Source organism: Protopterus annectens, chromosome 1.part1 (genome assembly GCF_019279795.1).
Source record: "Protopterus annectens isolate FY-2018-M chromosome 1.part1, PAN1.0, whole genome shotgun sequence".
NCBI classification, from domain to species: Eukaryota; Metazoa; Chordata; order Ceratodontiformes; family Protopteridae; genus Protopterus; species Protopterus annectens.
In genome coordinates, this window is record NC_056726.1 from 13,315,221 (window position 1) to 13,335,008 (window position 19,788).

Consider the following 19,788-nt stretch of genomic DNA (forward strand, 5'->3'; position numbering starts at 1 on the left):
TATTTAAAACGTTTTTGCTTACTACACATTGTTTCTAGTAGGAGTGCTTTATCTTGAATTTCACAATAAATTCAAAAGCTTCAAGTTGCAAGAATTGCTGAAAATGTGGGCAGAAGATTCCACACCAAGACCCCCATGATCTCTCTGGGAGTGGTAGCCTCCTATACAGTTTGTTCTGCCTTCAAACCAACAGATCTTTCATATAGAAGAAACAAGCCCATCTATGGACTTTCTACCTCTGGATCCAGAGACTTAAGTCCAGAAAACCAGTGGATAAATCTTCCAGCTTCAAAGAGTGTAAGTCGAAGAAGCGACGAGCAGAACCTTCAGACCTGGCTTCAACTCCTAAGGCTTCAAAAACAGAAGGACATAGAGCCCACACTCCAACCTGTGCTCCACCACTGGACCCAGAACCACCAGTTCCTCTATTACATTTCAAGACCCTCCTTAAAAAACAAGAGAAGCCCATCTGCATATCCTCATTGCCACACTCCACTAAATCCTTTAAATCCTACAAGAACACTTCCGATGTTGCCTTAGATTGCCTGCTGCAAAGGTTTCTCAAAACTCAGTTAGAGGTGGGGATTATTGCTACTCTGTCTGCTCTGAAGCAGATTAGATGCATGCATTTTACCCATTCCAGACTCCTTCTCCAGTCTGTGCTTTGGCTCTTGTGCCCCTGGATCTGATAGGTCTCCTGGATTTTGTAGTCCAGGATCCATTAACTCAAATGTCTTTGGCTCCGAGAACTTTGGATTTGACTTCATCAGCTCAGATCCAATCAGATATGATGTCAGAGTCTCGCAGCTGAGGGATCGGGTGGACAGCTCTTTTGGTTTTATTGGACCCATCTGCCTTTGAGATTTTAGTTACACTCCTCGGTGCCATCCATTCATTCAGATCCGAGGATCCACCCCTAGTTGCATTCACTCTCCCCTTTAAGTTGGAGCTGACCTCTGCAGATGTATCTTTGGATCACTATGAATTTGGAGCAGTATTCCTGGTGCTGTGGAGAATCATTTCACCCAGAAAGGTGAAACCACAGGAACCAGCAAATACGGTCTCCTCCCCATGATACTTGCTCCTTGAGTTTTTCCTCTCGGCAGGCATTTCTTGCACAAATTCATTACTGTGACCTCAAACATAATGTCATTGTGCAGAAACAATCTTCAGAGGACTTAAGAGTATGCATCTTCCCCTGAGCCACTGAGAAAAAGGGTATTTAAAAGGAAACATGATGACTCCCCCAAGGAGTCTGTTACTTCAGCTTCTGCCTCAGAGGATGGAGAAGGGTTCCCCATAATCCCCTCCCAAGGATGTTTCCTTCTGTGAGATCCTGGAACTCGCAAAACAGAGAGTATCCTGGCCCACAGAACCTCTCGCTATAGATGAGACAGTTCTTTATGAAGTGGACAAAATGACTCTATCCACTTCCTGGGTGGTCCCACCAGCTGATAGAATGGTGGAGCTGTCAAAAAAAATCACATTGTTAAAGGTAACAGTTCAGACATTATTGGAGAGTGGTTATCCTTTATCAAGGATAGTTTTAAGAGCATTAGGACTAATGGCAGCTGCCATTCTCATGGTCTGCTTCATCCTTTATTCCATGAGAATTCTCCAATGGATACTATAAACTCAGTGGTCACAGAAACATGAATCACTCTGTTATCCTATCAGAATTACCCTGTCATGTACTACTTATCTCAGATGGTGGTTTCAGTAACTGTTAATAGCAGAGGGAAAACCCTTTAAACTTCCTTCTCCAGTAGAAACAATATCCATGTTTGTATCCTTGCTTAAGTGGTCTGGGGGGTGGTTTTTATGAAGAGAGAATGATCTAGGGTTTATGGTCAGAATCAGAGGCTTGTCTTCACATTAGCATATTAAAGATGAGGATAGTTCTCCTTATGTTACAAGAACTTCAGAATTGTCTTCCTCTCTGAGTGATAAATATCCAGACAGACAACATGATAGGTGTTTGGTACATCAACAAACGGGGGAGTGGCAGATCTTACCCACTCTGCCAAGAAGCAATGAGAGTATGGAAAGGAGTGATGGCATCTCACCAATTTCCTGCTGCAGCACATCTCTGGAAAATTCAACAGGTTAGCCTACAGGTTGAGCATAAGTCTCCTCCTTCTTCACCAGTGAACTCTAAATCCAGTGATAGCAAGGAAGATTTTTTTTATCATAGGACAAACCTTGCTGTGCTCTGTTTCTGACTCCGCACAACACCAAGTGCAGCCACTATTTCAGCATCCTTCCTCATCAGGAACAACACCCTAGGGATGCTCTGTCCAGTCATTGACCTCGTCGACTTCTCTACTCTTATCTCCCTACGCCTCTCATATCAAAATTCATACTGAAGGCCATTTGGTGCAAGTCAACAGTCATCTGCATTGCCCCATTTTGGCTAAGACAGATTTGGCTTCATCTTCTAACTCCAGTATGAAAAGGAACCCCCTGGGTTCCTCCATCCATTTTGGGATTTGATATCACACTTGTCCAGAGAGTTTCACCCAAACCTTCCCAACCTGAAGCTCACTGCTTGGTTTCTCCAATTCAGTTGATGGCACGGGAATCCTTCCTTCCTTATAAGGTACATATTCTTGCAGCCTCTCAGAAGGCTTCTACATGCAAGGTGTACCACAACAGCGGAAAAGCTTTGTTTTATGAGTCAAATCTGATGATCTTTGTTTAAGGCAGGATCTAATTTTTCTACCATCAAATTTCAGTTGCAACTGTTTCATCATTTCACACTGGTTTTCAGAATGCATTTTTAGCTTCCCATAAATGTGTTATACTTTTGTCAAAGGGACGTTTCACTTCAGACCTCCCATTAAAGACCTGGTCTCTCCTTGGGATTTGAACTTTGTTTTGGAAGCGTTGACCAAAACACCATTTCAACCTGCTTCTTCTGCAGAGCTTAAATGTCAGTCTTAGAAAACAATCTCGTTTTGGTGGCTGTCTGCCAGGTGAATTTCTGAACTCCAAGCATTATCCTTTGTTTTTCCTTTCATTATTTTTCATAAACATAGAGTTACTGTCTGAACTAATCCTTCCTTTCTACCTAAAGTGGATTCTAAAACTAATTGTTCTAAGCTCATACATTTACCAGTATTTTCCCAAACTACCAGAACTAACAAGAATACATTCTATACACCTTGGACATGAACACCCAGACAACTTTGATTTTATTTGCACAGGACTGCTACAGTTAGGAAGAATGAACAGCTTATTGTCACATTCTCATATAACAAATTGGTAAAAAGGTTTCCAAAGTTTCTTTCTCTAGATGGCTGTCTAAGTGTATCATGTTAATTTCCTCCTCGCAAAATAAATCATTGCACACTAAACCAAAGGCACATTCTACCATAGCAGTTGCTACTTCAACAGCCTTTTTGGGACTGTATCTTTGGATGAAATTGTCAGACTGCTGTCTGATCTTCTACAAAAACATTTATCAAGCTTTATAAGCTGGACTGTACATGCAGAGCTAGGACTTCCTTTGGGGCTTCCATCCTGAAACAGCTTCTGCTTTGAGACCACCTAGGGTTCAAGTAGCTGGGTACTCTGACCCATGTGTCTGATTGGGCAGACTGAATGAATATTGTGCAAAAGTATATTGTACAAAAGTTATGTTCTTGCTATAATGATAGACCCTTTCATTCCAGTCCATCTGATATGACAATCCACCTTCCTTCCCCTGCCAGCTCATTGGACTTTGTTGTTTTTTTGAATAAAGGTAGTGCAGAGTGCATGGTTTTGGGGCATCAGACTCGATCTGAGTTAGTCAGGGGAGAGCAGGGTGTTCTGGGAAAAAAAGTCCTGGGAGGGCTTGAGGCTGGAACCCTAGAGTGGTCAGATTGGATCTAAAAGACACTTGAGGACCAGTGTGTCATATTGAATGGACTGGAATGAAAGAATCTAGAGTTATGTTCTTAACATAACTAGAGTTTTTATTTCATGTAGAACAGGTGCTGAACTACATTCTGCAGTCTTTTGTAGAAAGCTCTGCAAAGCTGCAGTGTTATTTGAGGGTAGAACAATGTAGCTTACTGTAGATAGTTGCCTCTATGACTTTGCAGATGTAAAGTAAATTAGCCTGAGTTGAGCAAAGCAGGTTTTTTTTCCCTCTTGCAAGAATGTAAAATTGAGAGGTAAGTTGGTGGTGGTGGTGAAGGAGAGAACCTTCTGACTTGTAGCTGATTTATTTGATGTAAATTAGCAAAGGGGAAGCACATATATAGCTGTTTTTGAATGTATATTGCATTTTTTCATAAAATTGTATTACTATTACAGGTTTTGGTAACAATCCAAGTGACCAAGGACAACAAAATGATACTACAGTGGAGAAGAGTGAAAAGCAGCTTGCTTTGGATGAGATGGACATTTTTAGCCTAACTGTGAACCCACTGAGTGACAGACTTTCCTTACTAAGCACAAGTAGTGAGACAATTCCTATGGCAGTGATAGATTTTGACCTTCCTGACCAACCAGTGGAGATACTTCATAGTTCTGACTCTGGCTGTTCACAGTTATCAGTAGGAGATAATTTTAGTTTTGATGTAGAAAGAGACCACATAAGTGCCACAAGCAAGACACAGGCACTGAATGAAGAGTCACTAGAGGACATTGTTCAGCAAGTAGTCTCTGAGTTAGTTTATAGAGTTGTAATTGCTCTTGGCGAAGAATATGAATTTTCTGAACAACAGTGTCTGGTAGATGCTCCTTCATCTGTAGATGCATTAACTTCAAATACGTCTGAACCACAGTGTCAGCTGGAGGCCCCTACTTCTACAGATTCACTTATTTCAGATGCTTCTGTGGAACAAGCTGGAAGTGAAAATGAAAACCAGGGGGTTACTGACTGTCAGAGCACTTTAGAGGGCTTACCTTCTGTAACAGACGAAAGACCTAAAAGTGTGCCGACTGGGATCACCAGGATTAAATCTTCACCTGAAATTGCAGCAGCCCAGCAAACATTGTCAGAAAACAGCCTTAGCACTGAAAGTATGCATCTTAGAGAGAGGAGCCACAGCAGCACTCACTTGAATCTAAAAGGGAAGATTTTGGAAAAGATGGTGGAAAAGGAAGCAGAAGGCAAGGAAATCCTTAAAGCAACAGGAACAAAGCCTAAAATTAAAACTAATAAAAGGAAAGAAGACGAAAAAAGAAAAGTGCAAAATGACAAGTTAAAACAGCCCAGTGTATTCTTTGGTGATGGTTTAGATTTGGAGAATTGGTACAGTTGTGGAGAAGGTGAAGTTTCAGAAATAGAAAGTGATATGGGATCTCCGGGTGTCAAAAAGTCTTCCAGGTTCAACATTCATCCTCTGTACCAGCATGTGTTGCTCTATCTTCAAAAGTATGATGCTTCAAGAACTCTGCATGCTCTTTCTACAATTAAAGGTATTTTAAAAGCAAATCCAGCTGCCTTTGTTAGTGCCATTTCTACTACAAGTGTAAATAATGCATATACACCTCAGCTTTCTTTACTTCAGAACTTAATAGCCAGGCATCGGATATCTGTCATGGGGAAAGATTTCTATAGTCATATTCCAGTGGACTGCAACCATAGTTTTCGGAGTTCTATGTACATTGAAATAATAATCTCCTTATGTCTCTACTATATAAGAAGCTACTATCCAACACATATTAAGGCAACTCAGCAGGATTTGTCTGGTAACCATAATGTACAGATTACAAGCATTGAAATTTTGACTTTGCTGTTTGCTGAACTGGCCAAAGTCATAGAGGGCTCTGCCAAAGGTTTTGCAAGCTTTATATCTGACATGTTATCGAAGTGTAAAGTCCAGAAAGTAGTCCTTCACTGTTTGCTGTCTTTAATTTTCAGTGCACAGAAGTGGCATAGTGAAAGAGTGGCTGGTAAGAACATGGCACCAATTGAGGAAGGGTTCTGTGAAGACAGTGTCATCAATTTCTCTGAGGATGAAATGGACTATGGCAGGACTCTACAGACCCAGCTTTTAAAGTTGCTGCAAACACTGATTGTACTTGAACACAAAGTTATGACAGAATCAGAGGACAAAGAACCAGGATTTGAGTTCCTTTCTTCAGATGTAGAAAATATTAGTCCACAGCAGCCTATGACATCTCTTCAGTATTTGCCCAACCAACCAATCACTTCTCAGGGAATGTTTCTTTGTGCAGTTCTCAGAGCTTTGCATCAGCATCACGCATGCAAATTGCATCCTCAATGGATTTCTCTAATCACCTCAACACTGCCTTACATGGGAAAAGTTCTTCAAAGAGTTGTGGAATGTGTGATTCTGCAGCTTTGCCGAAATTTGGATAATCTTATCCAACAGTATAAGTATGAAACCGAGTTATCAGAAAATAGGTATGTACTTATTTTTTTTCTTAGGCACTGAACTGTGTAGTTTGGACTTCAAAGTTAAATTGAGAACTCCATGTGGCATAGCACACTAAGTATCACATTGTGTAAATCTGTTACAGTAACTTCAGACCTAAATGCATTTTTGTTAATTCTTTATAAACTTACAGAGTAAAGCCTAATGTTATTAAAACGTTTCACCGTTATGATGTAATAGTCTGAAGGATAGGTTTGGTATAACATCTTGAAAGTTTTAAAGTTCTACACAGTGTAGTCTTAGCATTGAATTTAAAATATGTTGTCCTTATATTACCAAGAAGGTTGCAAAATGTGGTATTGCACATGCTCTGTCTATTTTGTGAATTTTGTGCAGATGCATAATGTAACAACCACAAATTTTTATAAATATTTTTTTAGTAATTCTGCAATTTCTGCCAGGTAATCTTGTCGCAGTCTATATGATAGACGTTTTCTTGAATGTATCAATAATGTGTCAAGTGGGAGATATATATAGATTTACTATCAAACTGTCGATTCAACGAATGATGACTTAAGCAAACTAAAATGTCGTAAAATGATATCAGTCACATGTACGACACCTTCAAAATACTGACTGTTTGATGTCAACATTATCGAAACATACCTTGACTTCCGATGACTGTCCACTCTCGTTTTGCAGAGGGCAAGCCCCCCTGCACGCCCACACCCTCTGCTAATTAAATATTACAACTCCAAGATCGCCTCTCAGTGAGGAAAAGGGCAAAGTTCCTGATCCTCACTGTAGTGTGATCTACAATCGAAATGCCGATCTCACAACAGCGAATGCACACTAGCATTCGCTGTTTTAGGTTCGACATATTTCAAATCACCGTTATGATAACTTTGAAAACTGCCTTTCAGTAATCAAAGTTGGCATAATGGCATTCAAGATTTTGATTGTAAACCATAGATATATATAAATTACATTTGGTCAAAAAGGATTTCAGACAAACCACTTCACTGAAAGCGCATTTGATTGAAAGCACATTTGGTCGAAAATGGAGTATAGCCCTTACCTCACTGCAGTGCGACCCTGGAGTGAGAATATAAAGTTAGGGGGGGTGTGGGGGGTGTGGGGGGTGTAGCCCCCCCCCACATTTTGCATCTAGTTTTTACTGACGTTATATGTTTCAATGTATTTTAGTATATAATAGTGAATACACTGCAGTTAGATGGGGCAACCCCCAATGTGGGGAGCTATGCCCCCCCATACACCCTAACTTTATATTCTCACTCCAGGGTTGCACTGCAGTGGAGCAGGGGCTATATTCCATTTTCAACCAAATGTGTTTTCAGTGAAATGCATTTTCAGTGAAGTGGGCTGCCTGAAATCATTTTCGACCAAATGTAATTCGACCAAAAGCAGTAGACCCATATATATATATATATATATATATATATATATATATATATATATATGTGTGTGTGTGTGTGTATAAGTTCATAGGTGTGTACTAGGCTAATGGCCCTGGAGCCTTTTACAAGTCTAGCCCATAGGATTACCCTGACATTGTTCCACCTGACCTTAGTTCCCAGAGCCTCGGTTGAGTAGAGACACTGGAGTGATCCCCCGAGGTGAATTTTCTGTTTCCCATCCACTCATCAAGATTTCTCTTGAAGAGGGCCAGTGAGGCGCTCCGCTTCACATGTATGGGAAGCCTATTCCATAGCATGGGCAGTCTCTGGGTTATGAACCTGTCCCTCCAGCTTGTTTTGTTGATTGTGGTAATGAGGTTGAGGTCTCTGGAGCATGTAGTGCAGAGGGATTGGGATTTCTTTAGATGTAGCATTTCTAACAGAGTTGGGTCGGCCATGACTTTGTAAGTCAAGCAGAGATCACCTCTAAGTAGGCGATATGAGACAGGGAATAGTTGGAGTTTTTTGAGTCTGTCCATATAGGACAAGTGTTTAAGGCCTAGGATCCTCTTTGTGAGGTACTTTTGCTGCCTCTCCAGTTGTTGCAAGAGTGTAGTGAGGTACATGCCAAATGGGGCATTGTACTCGATGACTGGAATTGTACTCGATGACTGGCCTTAATGAGGGAAGAGTAGAGGGAGACAATGACTTCTTTCTTCCTGGATGCAAAATCCTTAGTAATGAGATGTGCCACATAGAAGAACTTTCTGACCACAGTGGCAATGTGGTGGTCAAAGGAGAGGTTGCTGTCAACTTGTGTTCCCAGATCTCTTATGACGCCTTCTGTGTTCAGTGGACTACCATCAGTTTGGTAATTCATGGGAACCAGGTTTTTCTGAAAGGGGATGACGACACATTTTTTGGCATTGAGCTTAAGGCCATGGTTCTGACACCAGTCATTGGTCTCAGTGAGGCATTTTTGTACGATGTCAGCATCACTTGGGGAGTTAATTATGGCTCCCAACTTGCAATCATCTGCGAACTTCATCAGCCAGAGTCCATTCGTGTTGGCCTGGACTTCAGAGAAGTAGATATCAAACAGAAGAGGACCCAGGACCGAACCCTGTGGGACTACACTCATTACTGGTCGGCAGTCTGACTTGGAGTCAGCTACTTTCACACTGTGGGTTCTGTCTGTGAGCCAGTTTGCAAACCACCTAGTGATATAGGGGTTGATGCCTAGCTTAGTGAGTTTTTCTATGATTCCTGAGTGGTAAATGGTATCAAAGTCCTTGGCCAGATCAAGGTAGGCTGCATGAACCACCTTGCCTTCATCCACACCTCTGGTGACTGACTCAAAGAAGTTGACCAGGTTGAGCAGGCATGATATTCCCTTCACAAAACCAAACTGTGTGAAATCCAGAATTTGGAGATTCCCTATATCCTTGTTTATTAGGTCCATGATGATGCGTTCCATAGCTTTGCATATCAGACTTGTCAGGCTAATGGGGCAATAATTCCCAGGGTCTGCAGTAGCTGCTCCTTTGTGGAGAGGGATGTCTGTTGCAGTGTGCCATTCAGTAGGGACAAAGCCTGAGGTGAGGCTGTGATTGAACAGGTGAGGTGCCAGCGCAGTCTGTAGTTCATGTAGAACACAGCCAGGGATATTGTCAGGTCCCATAGAAGCTGTGTGTGTGTGTGTGTGTGTGTGTGTGTGTGTGTGTGTGTGTGTGTGTGTGTGTGTGTATGTATGTATGTATGTATATATATATCTATATATATATATATATATATATATATATATATATATTTATATGTCCTTCTGTTTACATGTTGCAATATTCTGTACTCTTGGGTCTCCTGCTCTTGCTACCCGAATGTATGGCCAGTCTCCAAAAGTTTGTAGTCACTGCAGGGTGTGTGAGATGTCTGACGTGGCTAGATGAGTGTGGGCCATAAAAGTGATGTCTGTATGCCTCAGACCTCAGAACTTCTCTGCCACCATTTGAACGTCAGCTGTTCCTGCCATACTAGCTGTTGGATCAAATATCCTTGTTTTTTGAGTCATTGCATGGTAGTGGTTGTTCATGTCATCCAGAAAGGTAAGTGCAAGTACGGCCATCAGAGTCCACATAAAGACGCCTATGAGCTTTGCCTCTTTTGCTTAGGAGTATCCCACAACCACAAGGCCTGCCCTATTTTCCAGGACTTCATCCTGAAAACTCTGCATAGTAGACTCCATGCCTTGAGTATATACTTTGAGAATCAGCAGCTTAAACAGTTAGCATTAGGTATGGAGGAGTATCTGAAGATGTTCATCGTGCATACAGCTGCAGTCATAACAGATGGGTTCTCCTGCCGTCAGGCGGGTCCTCGGTCGGCCGAATTCCAAAGTCTAGGTCCGGCGTTGGTTGTCGTCGCTTCTTCCCTGACATCAGTGCGACAGGGGTATAAAGGAACCAGCCGACGTCATTTTCTTCAGTCTTTCTTGCCGCGCGGTGCCCGAAGCAGAAGCAGTTCGCAAGTGCCGGTCGGCCAGCTCCTGAGATTACGAAAATTTGGAAACCGAAGTCTTCTTGAAAGCTAAGTACCCCGTTGGGGAAATTTTTCTTGCCTCAGACCGATGTCAGACAAAGTTAATAATTGTATTTCTTGTGGGAAGCAAATACCGCATAAGGATTTCCATTCCCTCTGTATACCTTGTTTAGGCCCAGACCACGACGTCTCAGTCTGTCGCTTTTGTGCTACATTCAACAAACGCACCATTAAGCGTCGGGCGGAGTTCGCCCAGCATTATTTTGGGAAAGCATTTAACTACATTATGTCATCGGATACTCCGACTCCAGTTTTGTCTAAAAAACACAAAGATAAGGACCGACACACGAGGTCCGCGGCCTCTACCGACACCACGCCAAAGCCGACTATACGTGGTCCGGTTCTCAGCGAGGCGCCTACGCAGCCCCTGACTACCGACGACACTTCTTTGGTGGTGTCTCCTGTGCCCGAGGTCGCAGGCTCCTTGGCCCACACCCTGACTACAGATACCGAAGCCACTCTTGGCGTTGAAACTCAGAATGTGGACAGGTCCACCTCCACTCAAGGTGTCTTCAGACCTTCCTCTTCTTTCTCTATCAAGGCTTTCACTAAGCCTAAAGCAACAATGCACTCTAAGAGACAAGCTACACAGGGGCCATCTCCAGGCCTCACGCCTAAGAAACAGATGCTTAAAATGGCTGAGGATTTAATTACTCTTATCAGAGGTTCTCAGCCCCCACTGGACAAAAGGCCCAGAGTGGAGGAAGATTCCCCCTCCTCTGATCAGGGCTCCATTATTTCAGAGCACTCTGATGATCAGGAACATTCTTTCTCCCCTTTTGAAGACTCTGATGCGGAGGAGTCCATCCCTTCTGTATCCCCCCTGAGGATTACTCATTTGGGGAAACTTTGCATACCTTAAGGGAACACTTCCACTGAGAAGGCCAAAATTATTCAGATTCCAAGAAAAGGCTTAGGGAATTTCTCTTGCTACCTCAGCACAGGCCTCTGGCTATATCTCCTGTCTTGGACATCCTAGATGATGTTTACTCGGAGGCCTGCCTTAACCCGGACTCTCTACCTCCAGCTCCAGTTAAGCCTGACAGGTACTACAGGGTTCCTGACTCACACCAATTTCTATACAAAAGCCATGCTGCTGACCCAGAAACCATCTCACAGGGCCCCAAGGGAGTTAAGGCCGCCACTGCTAAAAATCCTTTACCTTCCGAGAGAGATTCCAGATCCTTAGAAAGGTGGGGAAAAAAGGTATATACCTCGGCTACCTTAACCATGAGGGCCTTAAACTGTCAGTTCCATATGCTAAAATACCAACAGTTTTTGTTATCGCAATTGAAAAGTAAAATGTCACAACCTGAACAACCAGACTTGAAGGAGTTGCAGGATTTGATACATAGTGCAGAACAAGTGGGTAAGCATACCTTACAATGTGGTTTTGATGCTCTAGAGGCCTCATGTAGAGCTGCTGTTACAGGATCAGTCATACGTAGGCATGCCTGGCTCAAGGAACAAGCCTTGCCTGATCATGTCAAAGCTAAATTACTAGACGCCCCTCTTCAAAAGGATGTACTATTTGGTGCTAATGCTGAGGAGGTATTAAGGAAAATGGAGGAAAAGGCTAAATCAATGCAAACTGTGAAAGATTTTCTACAGGTACACCCCCCACGTTTTAGTAGAAATTGGCCTTCCAAAAACTGGTCCTTTCCTGCCACGGACAGACCCCAAAGTGGCAGATACAGGCGCCCGAGGGGCAGATGGCAATCCCAAGGATCGTTTAGAGGCAGACAGTGGCAAGCTCCTACACAAAGAGGTGGTGAGGATAACTAGCAATCTTTCAGAAAGCAAACCCAATGACTTTCCCCTTTGCATGCCAAGCAAGTCTCAAATGGCAGCCCCCTTAGGAGGAAAGCTGGCATTATTTTCAAAAAATTGGCATATTGTCACAAAGGACAAATGGATCCTGGACATTATAAACAGAGGCTACAAATTCCATTTTCACACCCTTCCAAAAATGAGAGGCATGCCAAACCTGCCACACAATCAAAGGGCAGAGGCACAAAGGCAAATTACAGATCTCATAAACATGAAAGCTATTCAAGAGGTACCTACATACGAACAAGGTCAAGGTTTTATTCCAGGCTATTTCTGGTACCAAGGAAGGGAAAAGATTGGAGACCTATTTTGGACCTATCCATCCTAAACACATTTCTACTCGTACCAAAATTCAAGATGCTCACTCTACAGCAACTTCTTCCCATGCTGGGCAAGGAGTCTTGGCTGGTAACATTGGACCTCAAGGAGGCATACCTGCATGTCCCAGTCAGACAAAATTGCAGAAGGTACCTCAGATTTCTTGCAGGTTCAACCCATTATCAATTCTCTGCATTGCCCTTTGGCTTATCTACTGTGCCCAGAGTATTCACGAAATGCCTGGCATCAGTAATTGCCTACTGCAGACTTCAAGGGATACAAATATACCCCTATTTGGACAACTGCCTGATCCAAGCGGACAGCAAGCACATTCTCCTGAAACATCTGGCTTGTGTAATAATGTTGTTGAACTCTCTGGGATACACAGTCAACAAAAAGAAATCAAGGCTAATACCCTCTCGGAAGATAATTTTCCTGGGTGCCAATTGGGACACAAACACCCAGATGGCCTACCTCACACCAGAGAAGCAGGGGCAACTAATTCAATACTTCAGAGCACTAGCAAATTGCACCAGGCTGACTGCAAGGAAAACCCTGCAGGCTCTGGGATTCATGGCATCTTGCATCTTACTAATCCCATGTGCAAAGCTGCATATGAGGAAACTACAATGGTACCTGAAAAACATATGGTCTCAACACAGCCACAGTTTGGAAACAATAATACCACTAATTCCATGTCTGCAAAAGGAATTTCTGTGGTGGGCTCAAGTATGTCAAACAAACACAAGTCTTCCATTCAGCAAGCCTCAAGCAAATCAAGTCATCACAACAGACGCCTCGGACTACGCCTGGGGGGCGCACATGAGAGATCGGTGCATTCAGGGCAAATGGTCCCAAAAAGAAAAGCACCTTCACATCAATCAAAAGGAAATGCTAGCAGTAATAAATGCTATTATAGCTTTCAAGGACCTTCTACAACCAGGTCAACTATTGATAAGAACAGACAACACCATAGTTATGTGGTACATAAACAAACAGGGAGGAACACATTCTTACCCCCTTTGCAGACTGGCCATGTCACTTTGGAACATGGCCATGGACTTACAAATGGAACTACAAGCACAGTATTTGCCAGGCAAGGAAAACACGCTGGCAGACAACCTAAGCAGGAATATGACAGATCCACACGAATGGAAATTGCATCCAAAAGTTTTTACAGAAATAATCCAAGAATGGGGAAGGCCAGACATAGATCTCTTTGCCTCCCACAAAAATCACCAGTTGACAAAATTCTGCTCAAGGATTTTCCATCCAAAGGCCTGGAGAGTGGACGCTCTTTCTTTCAGTTGGACATCAATGACAGTTTATGCCTTCCCACCTCTTCCTCTGCTGCCCAAAGTTCTATTGAAAACTAGAGCAGACAGACCAAAGATGATTCTCATTGCTCCGGACTGGCCAAGGCAACACTGGTACCCACTCTTGAGGAGCCTGACGCATTCCCCACCATGGACCCTGCCTCTACTGCCTCTTCTTCTGACTCAGCACAGCTTCAAAACTTTTCACAGCCAGCTAAAAACACTCAATCTAGCCACATGGACGATTCCTTAGCATCACAACAGGCCCTACTCTCCAAGGAGGTGCAGGATGTCATTTTGGAGGCCAGAAGGCCATCAACTAGAAAAGCTTATTCCACAAAATGGAAATGGTTTTGTGTCTGGAATGAGAAAAAGGGCCAGGATCCTGGAAAACTGAATTTACCTCAAATACTACAATATTTGGCTGAGCTGCTAAGCAGTGGACTTTCATTCTCCTCCATCAAAATCCATGCCTCAGCCATTTCGGCAGAATACAACACTGATCCACCTTTATTCTCTCACCCTCTCTTAAGACAGTTCTTCAGAGGGGCTAAGAATCTAAGACCTCCAAGGAAACAACCAATACCTGCTTGGGATCTTAATTTCATTCTGGAAAAACTGACCTTGCCTCCCTTTGAGCCAGCTGCCTCATCAGATTTGCAATACTTGTCCTGGAAAACAGCTTTCCTTTTGGCTATCACCTCAGCTCGTAGAGTTTCAGAACTACAGGCTCTCATGGCTGTCCAGCCTTTTATCATCTTCCATCAGGACAGAGTTTCCTTACGAACCAACCCGTCCTTTATGCCTAAAGTGGTATCCAGGGTAGCTTTAAATCAGGCCATACATTTACCTACTTTTTATCCTAATCCTCAAAACAAAGGGGAGAGATTACTATATTCCTTGGACATCCACAGACAACTGCGTTATTATTTGGACAGAACAAAGCCTTTCAGAAAATCGGAACAGCTCTTTGTGTCCTATGCTGTAGGGGCTCAAGGAAAGCCAATTTCCAAACAGACAATCTCTAAATGGATAGCCCACTGCATACGCTTTTGCTATTCCTTTCATGGCAAAACTGTACCTACAGGCATTAGAACTCATTCCACCAGGGCCACAGCCACCTCTGCAGCTTTCCTCAGAGGAGTTCCTACCAAGGATATTTTGGAAGCAGCCACTTGGAGTTCTGTGCATACCTTCTCCAAGCACTACAACCTACCTTTATACTCCAAATCTAGAGCAGGCTTTGCTACTGCAGTCTTGCAGGGTATTTTGGCTCCTCCTAGTTCCACCTAGTGCCTACCACCCCTTTCTTAGCTTTGGGATTCTACCCATCTGTTATGACTGCAGCTGTATGCACGATGAACATAGTACAGTTTTGTACCTACCATAAATGTAGATGTTCGAGTGCTAATACAGCTGCAGTCCAGGTTTCCCTCCCTCCTTCCCCTCTTGGGACAGGCCTGTTGGCTAACACATCCTCATACAATCTGATTGGGGTATTCATTTATGATGCATTTGCTTGCAACTACTGTATTTTGATTATATTGCACTGCATTATTACACAAATTTATGTATTGCCTTCCTTCTGGGGGCACCTGACATCTGGGACAAGAAAAACTGAAGAAAATGGCATCGGCTGGTTCCTTTATACCCCTGTCGCACTGACGTCAGGGAAGAAGCGACGACAACCGACGCCGGTCCTAGACTTTGGAATTCGGCCGACCGAGGACCCGCCTGATGGCAGGAGAACCCATCTGTTATGACTGCAGCTGTATTAGCACTCGAACATCTACATTTATGGTAGGTACAAAACTGTACTTTCCTGCTGAGCCTCCTAAGAAAAAGGCCAAGACCATAAGTCCTGAAACTGTTGCTGCTCCTCCGCCTCCCGATGTTCTTCCTGTGGCCAACGTCTGCCTGGAAGAATGTTTAGCTATAGCGGGTACAAGCGTGAACCCCTCTCATACCGTGCTGCTGTCCGACCCTAGGCCTTCTCTAGCCCAGACGCCTGCTAGGCCTTCCTTAAAGAAAAGAGGAAGCATACCTCTCCTACTGTTGAGAGTCAACCAGACTGGCAGGCTTTCTTGCAAAGCCTTTTTATTGCATTCATGGCCTTAAGCCCTACTACTTCTGTAGCTTCTCCAGTCCCTCCCCCTGTGTTGAGTCCTAGGCCCCAAGCATTAGATTCCTCTCAGGTGGAACAGGAGGAGGAATCCTCTGAGTCCTCCTCAGAGGAATCCCTCTCCTGTGTCTCTCAACTTCCCTCCCCTCTTGGCTATGCCTCCCCAGAGGAGGACTCTGCTGAATCAGATTCCCCAGCAGAAGATCTCACGTTTGGGGATACTATTGCTAAGATGAAGGAGCACTTTAAATGGGATTCATCTGAGATGACAGAGGTATAGAAAAGGCTGACCTACTACACAATGGCCTCTCTTTCTCCTCTATAAAAATCAATGCCTCTGCTGTTTCTGCTGATTTTCCCATTGAGCAGCCCCTTTTCTCACACCCTTTGATCAAACAGTTCCTAAGAGGGGCTAGCAACTTGAGGCCACCCAGAAGGGCACTAACACCAGCTTGGGACCTTTGTATTGGAAAATCTTACCCTTCCCCCTTTCGAACCAGCTGCTTCTGCAAATCTAAAATTTCTCTTCTGGAAAACCGCATTCCTTCTGGCCATCACTTCAGCCAGAAGAGTCTCTGAGCTGCAAGCACTCATGGCTGTGCAACCCATCATCATCTTCCATGCAGACAGGGTATCCCTCAGAACTAACCCATCCTTCATGCCCAAGGTGGTGTCCAGTGTGGCTCTCAACCAATCCATTAATTTGCCCACCTTTTTTCCTAATCCCGAGAACAAGGGGGAAAGGTTTCTTTACTCTCTAGATGTGCACAGACAGCTCAGATTCTATCTAGACAGGACTAAATCCTTCAGAAAGTCTGATCAATTGCTGGTTAGCTTTGCTACAGAGTCAGAAGGAAAAGCCATCTCCAAACAAACCATTTCCAAATGGATAGCACACTGAATCCATTTCTGCTACAAACAGCATGGAAAGCCTCCCCCCCAAGGGGGTCAGGACACACTCCACCAGAACAGCCTTAACCTCTGCAGCTTTCCTCAGAGGAGTCCCCACCAGAGATATCCTGGAGGAGAAAGTTGAAAATGAAATAAGGCATATATATATGTGCATACATGTCATAACAGTTACCATATATATATATATATATACATATATATATATATATATATATATATATATATATATATATATATATATATATGCATATATATATATGTGTATGTATATGTACATATATTTTTTTATATATTTTTACATTTATGTCTTTTATTATAAATGAAAATAATATACGTATATATGGCTTATGTAGCTGGATAAGAGTTGGAGAGTGTTTTTAAGGGCTGCCTCAAGTATCTATTTAAGCGAGGTACTGTTTCCTATTAGTATTTATTGGATGATACTGCTTTAAGGCTTTGATGTCATACTAATTGCCTAAGTATTTAATCAAGTATGATTTGCATTAACATTGTCTGATGAAACAACGCTAAGTTGTGAAAGCGCTCACCTCTCTGTTCTTATTTTTGTAATAAAGTTATTGTGTATAGTTTCCAGTGTGTAACTTGGGTGCCTTATTTCATTTTCAACTTTTATTATTTATTTGGGTACCTTAGTATACCTGAAGCCATTTTGGATTTTATTTATATCCTGGAGGAGGCCACCTGGACATCTGTTCACACTTTTATCAAGCAATCTGAAGTAGTTAACTTCATTTGTGCATCAACCTATGGGTTATCGGATCCGAGCCGGCAGTTTCCAACAGCTAAGATCCAAGCTCCAAGCTCCTCCCCCTTACCCATAACTCTCTGCCATCCCTTCCTGACCTCAGATCTAGTTTGCCGTGGTTACACCAGCAGCTTTATCTCGAGCCACCAGGTCTTCAAGAGTTTTTCTGTGAGCAAAATCTTTTCTTTTTCGATTATAGTTAAAGTTTTTGAGTGAGTTTTGTGTGTGTGTTACCTTTCCATTAGTTTTAGAGTAATTGTTAGCCTTTCCTCCCCCGTTTCTCGTGAGAGTGTTAGGGTGTGTGTGTGTGTGTGTGTGTGTGTGTGTGTGTGTGTGTGTGTGTGTGTGTGTGTGTGTGTGTGTGGTTTTTGGGGCCTAGCGTGTGCGTTTTTAGGTTATTATGTCTGAGGCCGCCAAAATTTTTTTTCCAAGTGTACCGAGTGTGGCCATAAGCTTTCCCCGGCTGATGGCCACACTCGGTGCGTTATATGCCTTGGGGTTGAACACCTGTCTTCTGGCTGCTCTATTTGTGCAACATTCAACACCAGGGCTATCAGGGACCGGAGGGTGAAGCTGATTCTGGCGGGACTTCTGCCCCCGTACTCGGCTCCGGTCCCTCCGTGGCTCCTGCCACAGCTGCGGCAGCGCCTACAGATACTTCCCTTCCAGGAGGATAGGGAAGCCAGGAGGGAGAAAAACACCACAAGCGGCGGGCCGAAGCCTCTGCTTCAGCCCCGCCAGCGAAGTGAGCTTCTCCCCCCGGGACGTCCGGGCCTTCTCCTTCCTGGCTCCGTTCTCCCAGCTTTTCACCGGGGCCGGAGGAGGATGAGGTCCGGTCTCCCTCGAGGTCATCGAGGCGGCACTCCCGTCCCACCTTGGTGGCCTCTTCTAGGTCCACGAGAAGCCTAACAGATGCAGACTTGGACCAGATGATGAGAAGGTTCCTCCAGGCCCAGCTGCAGATGGGAGTGCTCCTGCCTCTCCCCCCCTCTGGGGGGGGAGCGCGACCCCTGTTTTCACCCCGATTGCTCCTTCCCCGACCCGCTTTCTGGGTTCGGGGTCTACGGAGCCATGTAGCGTCAGAGCCGGGGGAATGTCGGCACCGATGGAGTCAGGTACCTTGGTGCCAACAGCACCCTCGAGCCTGTCGGGTCCCTTTTCTTCAGATCCAGGCTCTCGGAGTCGAGAGTTGAGCTTTGGATCCGATGCGGTCAGTATGCCTTTGGCTCCGGCTAGGTCGGAGCGAACTGGCCCTTCGGATCCGATCGCATTGGCTCCAGCCCCGATCTGCTCGTCAGATCCGAGGGAGTGTCTGCTCATGGATCCTAGGGAGAGTGGCTCTCCTTCGGCATTCGACGTGGTGGAGAGGGTTCTGTCGAGGGATTCCAGGCCCCCGGCCTTAGCTACTGCTCCACCCTGCACTCCCTCGCAAATGGGTCCGACTTCCATCACCCGGCCCCAGGGACACCCTGCTCAGACGTCCCAGATCGTTCCCTTGTTAGAACAGGATGTGGTTGGTGAGGCCTCCTCGGACAGCCCCCCCGAGGAAGTTCCTCACAAACGCAAGTGCAAATGGAGGCACTTGGATTCCCCTGAGTCTTTGACAGAGGACACGGACTTGGAGGAAGGGGAAGGTTCCCCAAGATCATCCCCCGAAGACGTCTCATTTGGAGACATCATGGAGATGCTCAGGATCAGGGTGGGGGGTGGTCCACCCTAAAGTCTACCTCGGACGAGTCCGTGTTCCTGGAGGCGTTTGAAGCAGGCCCGTCTACCTCTTGGGTGTCCCCTCCAGCCGATCCCCTAATAGAGCACTACCAGGGCATGGAAAGAGCCGGACACTGTGGAGCCCGTCCCTAAGAGGCCAGACAGAATTCTTAGCCCCCCCTTGGACAGGTCACATTGGAGTAAGGGAACCCCTGTAGATGCCATGTTGGTGGCGGCAGCCACCAAAAGGGAACTGGCCCAGGAGAGTCCCTCGGTTCATCCCCTGGACAAGGAGTCTCAGGCGATGGACCATTTGGGGAAGCGGATGTTTGTTTCAGCCACCTTCTCCATAAGGTCACTGAACTACATGGCACATGTCATACGGCTCCAGCGGGATCTTATTAAAGAATACGCTGGGTCTCCCCCAGAGTCCATGTTGGCAGAAGACAAATAGGTGTACTCTACCCGA

The 19,788-nt window shown here is 44.5% G+C and overlaps 1 protein-coding gene across 1 annotated transcript in view; it reads left to right on the forward strand.

The window, feature by feature from the left end:
- DOP1A (DOP1 leucine zipper like protein A) overlaps positions 1-19,788 on the forward strand; it is a 2,183,138-nt gene that overhangs the window by 1,309,611 nt on the left and 853,739 nt on the right. Inside the window, exon 20 of the mRNA XM_044073353.1 lies at positions 4,303-6,364. Coding sequence (XP_043929288.1) covers positions 4,303-6,364 — 2,062 coding nt within the window. The remainder of the gene's footprint in view (positions 1-4,302; positions 6,365-19,788) is intronic.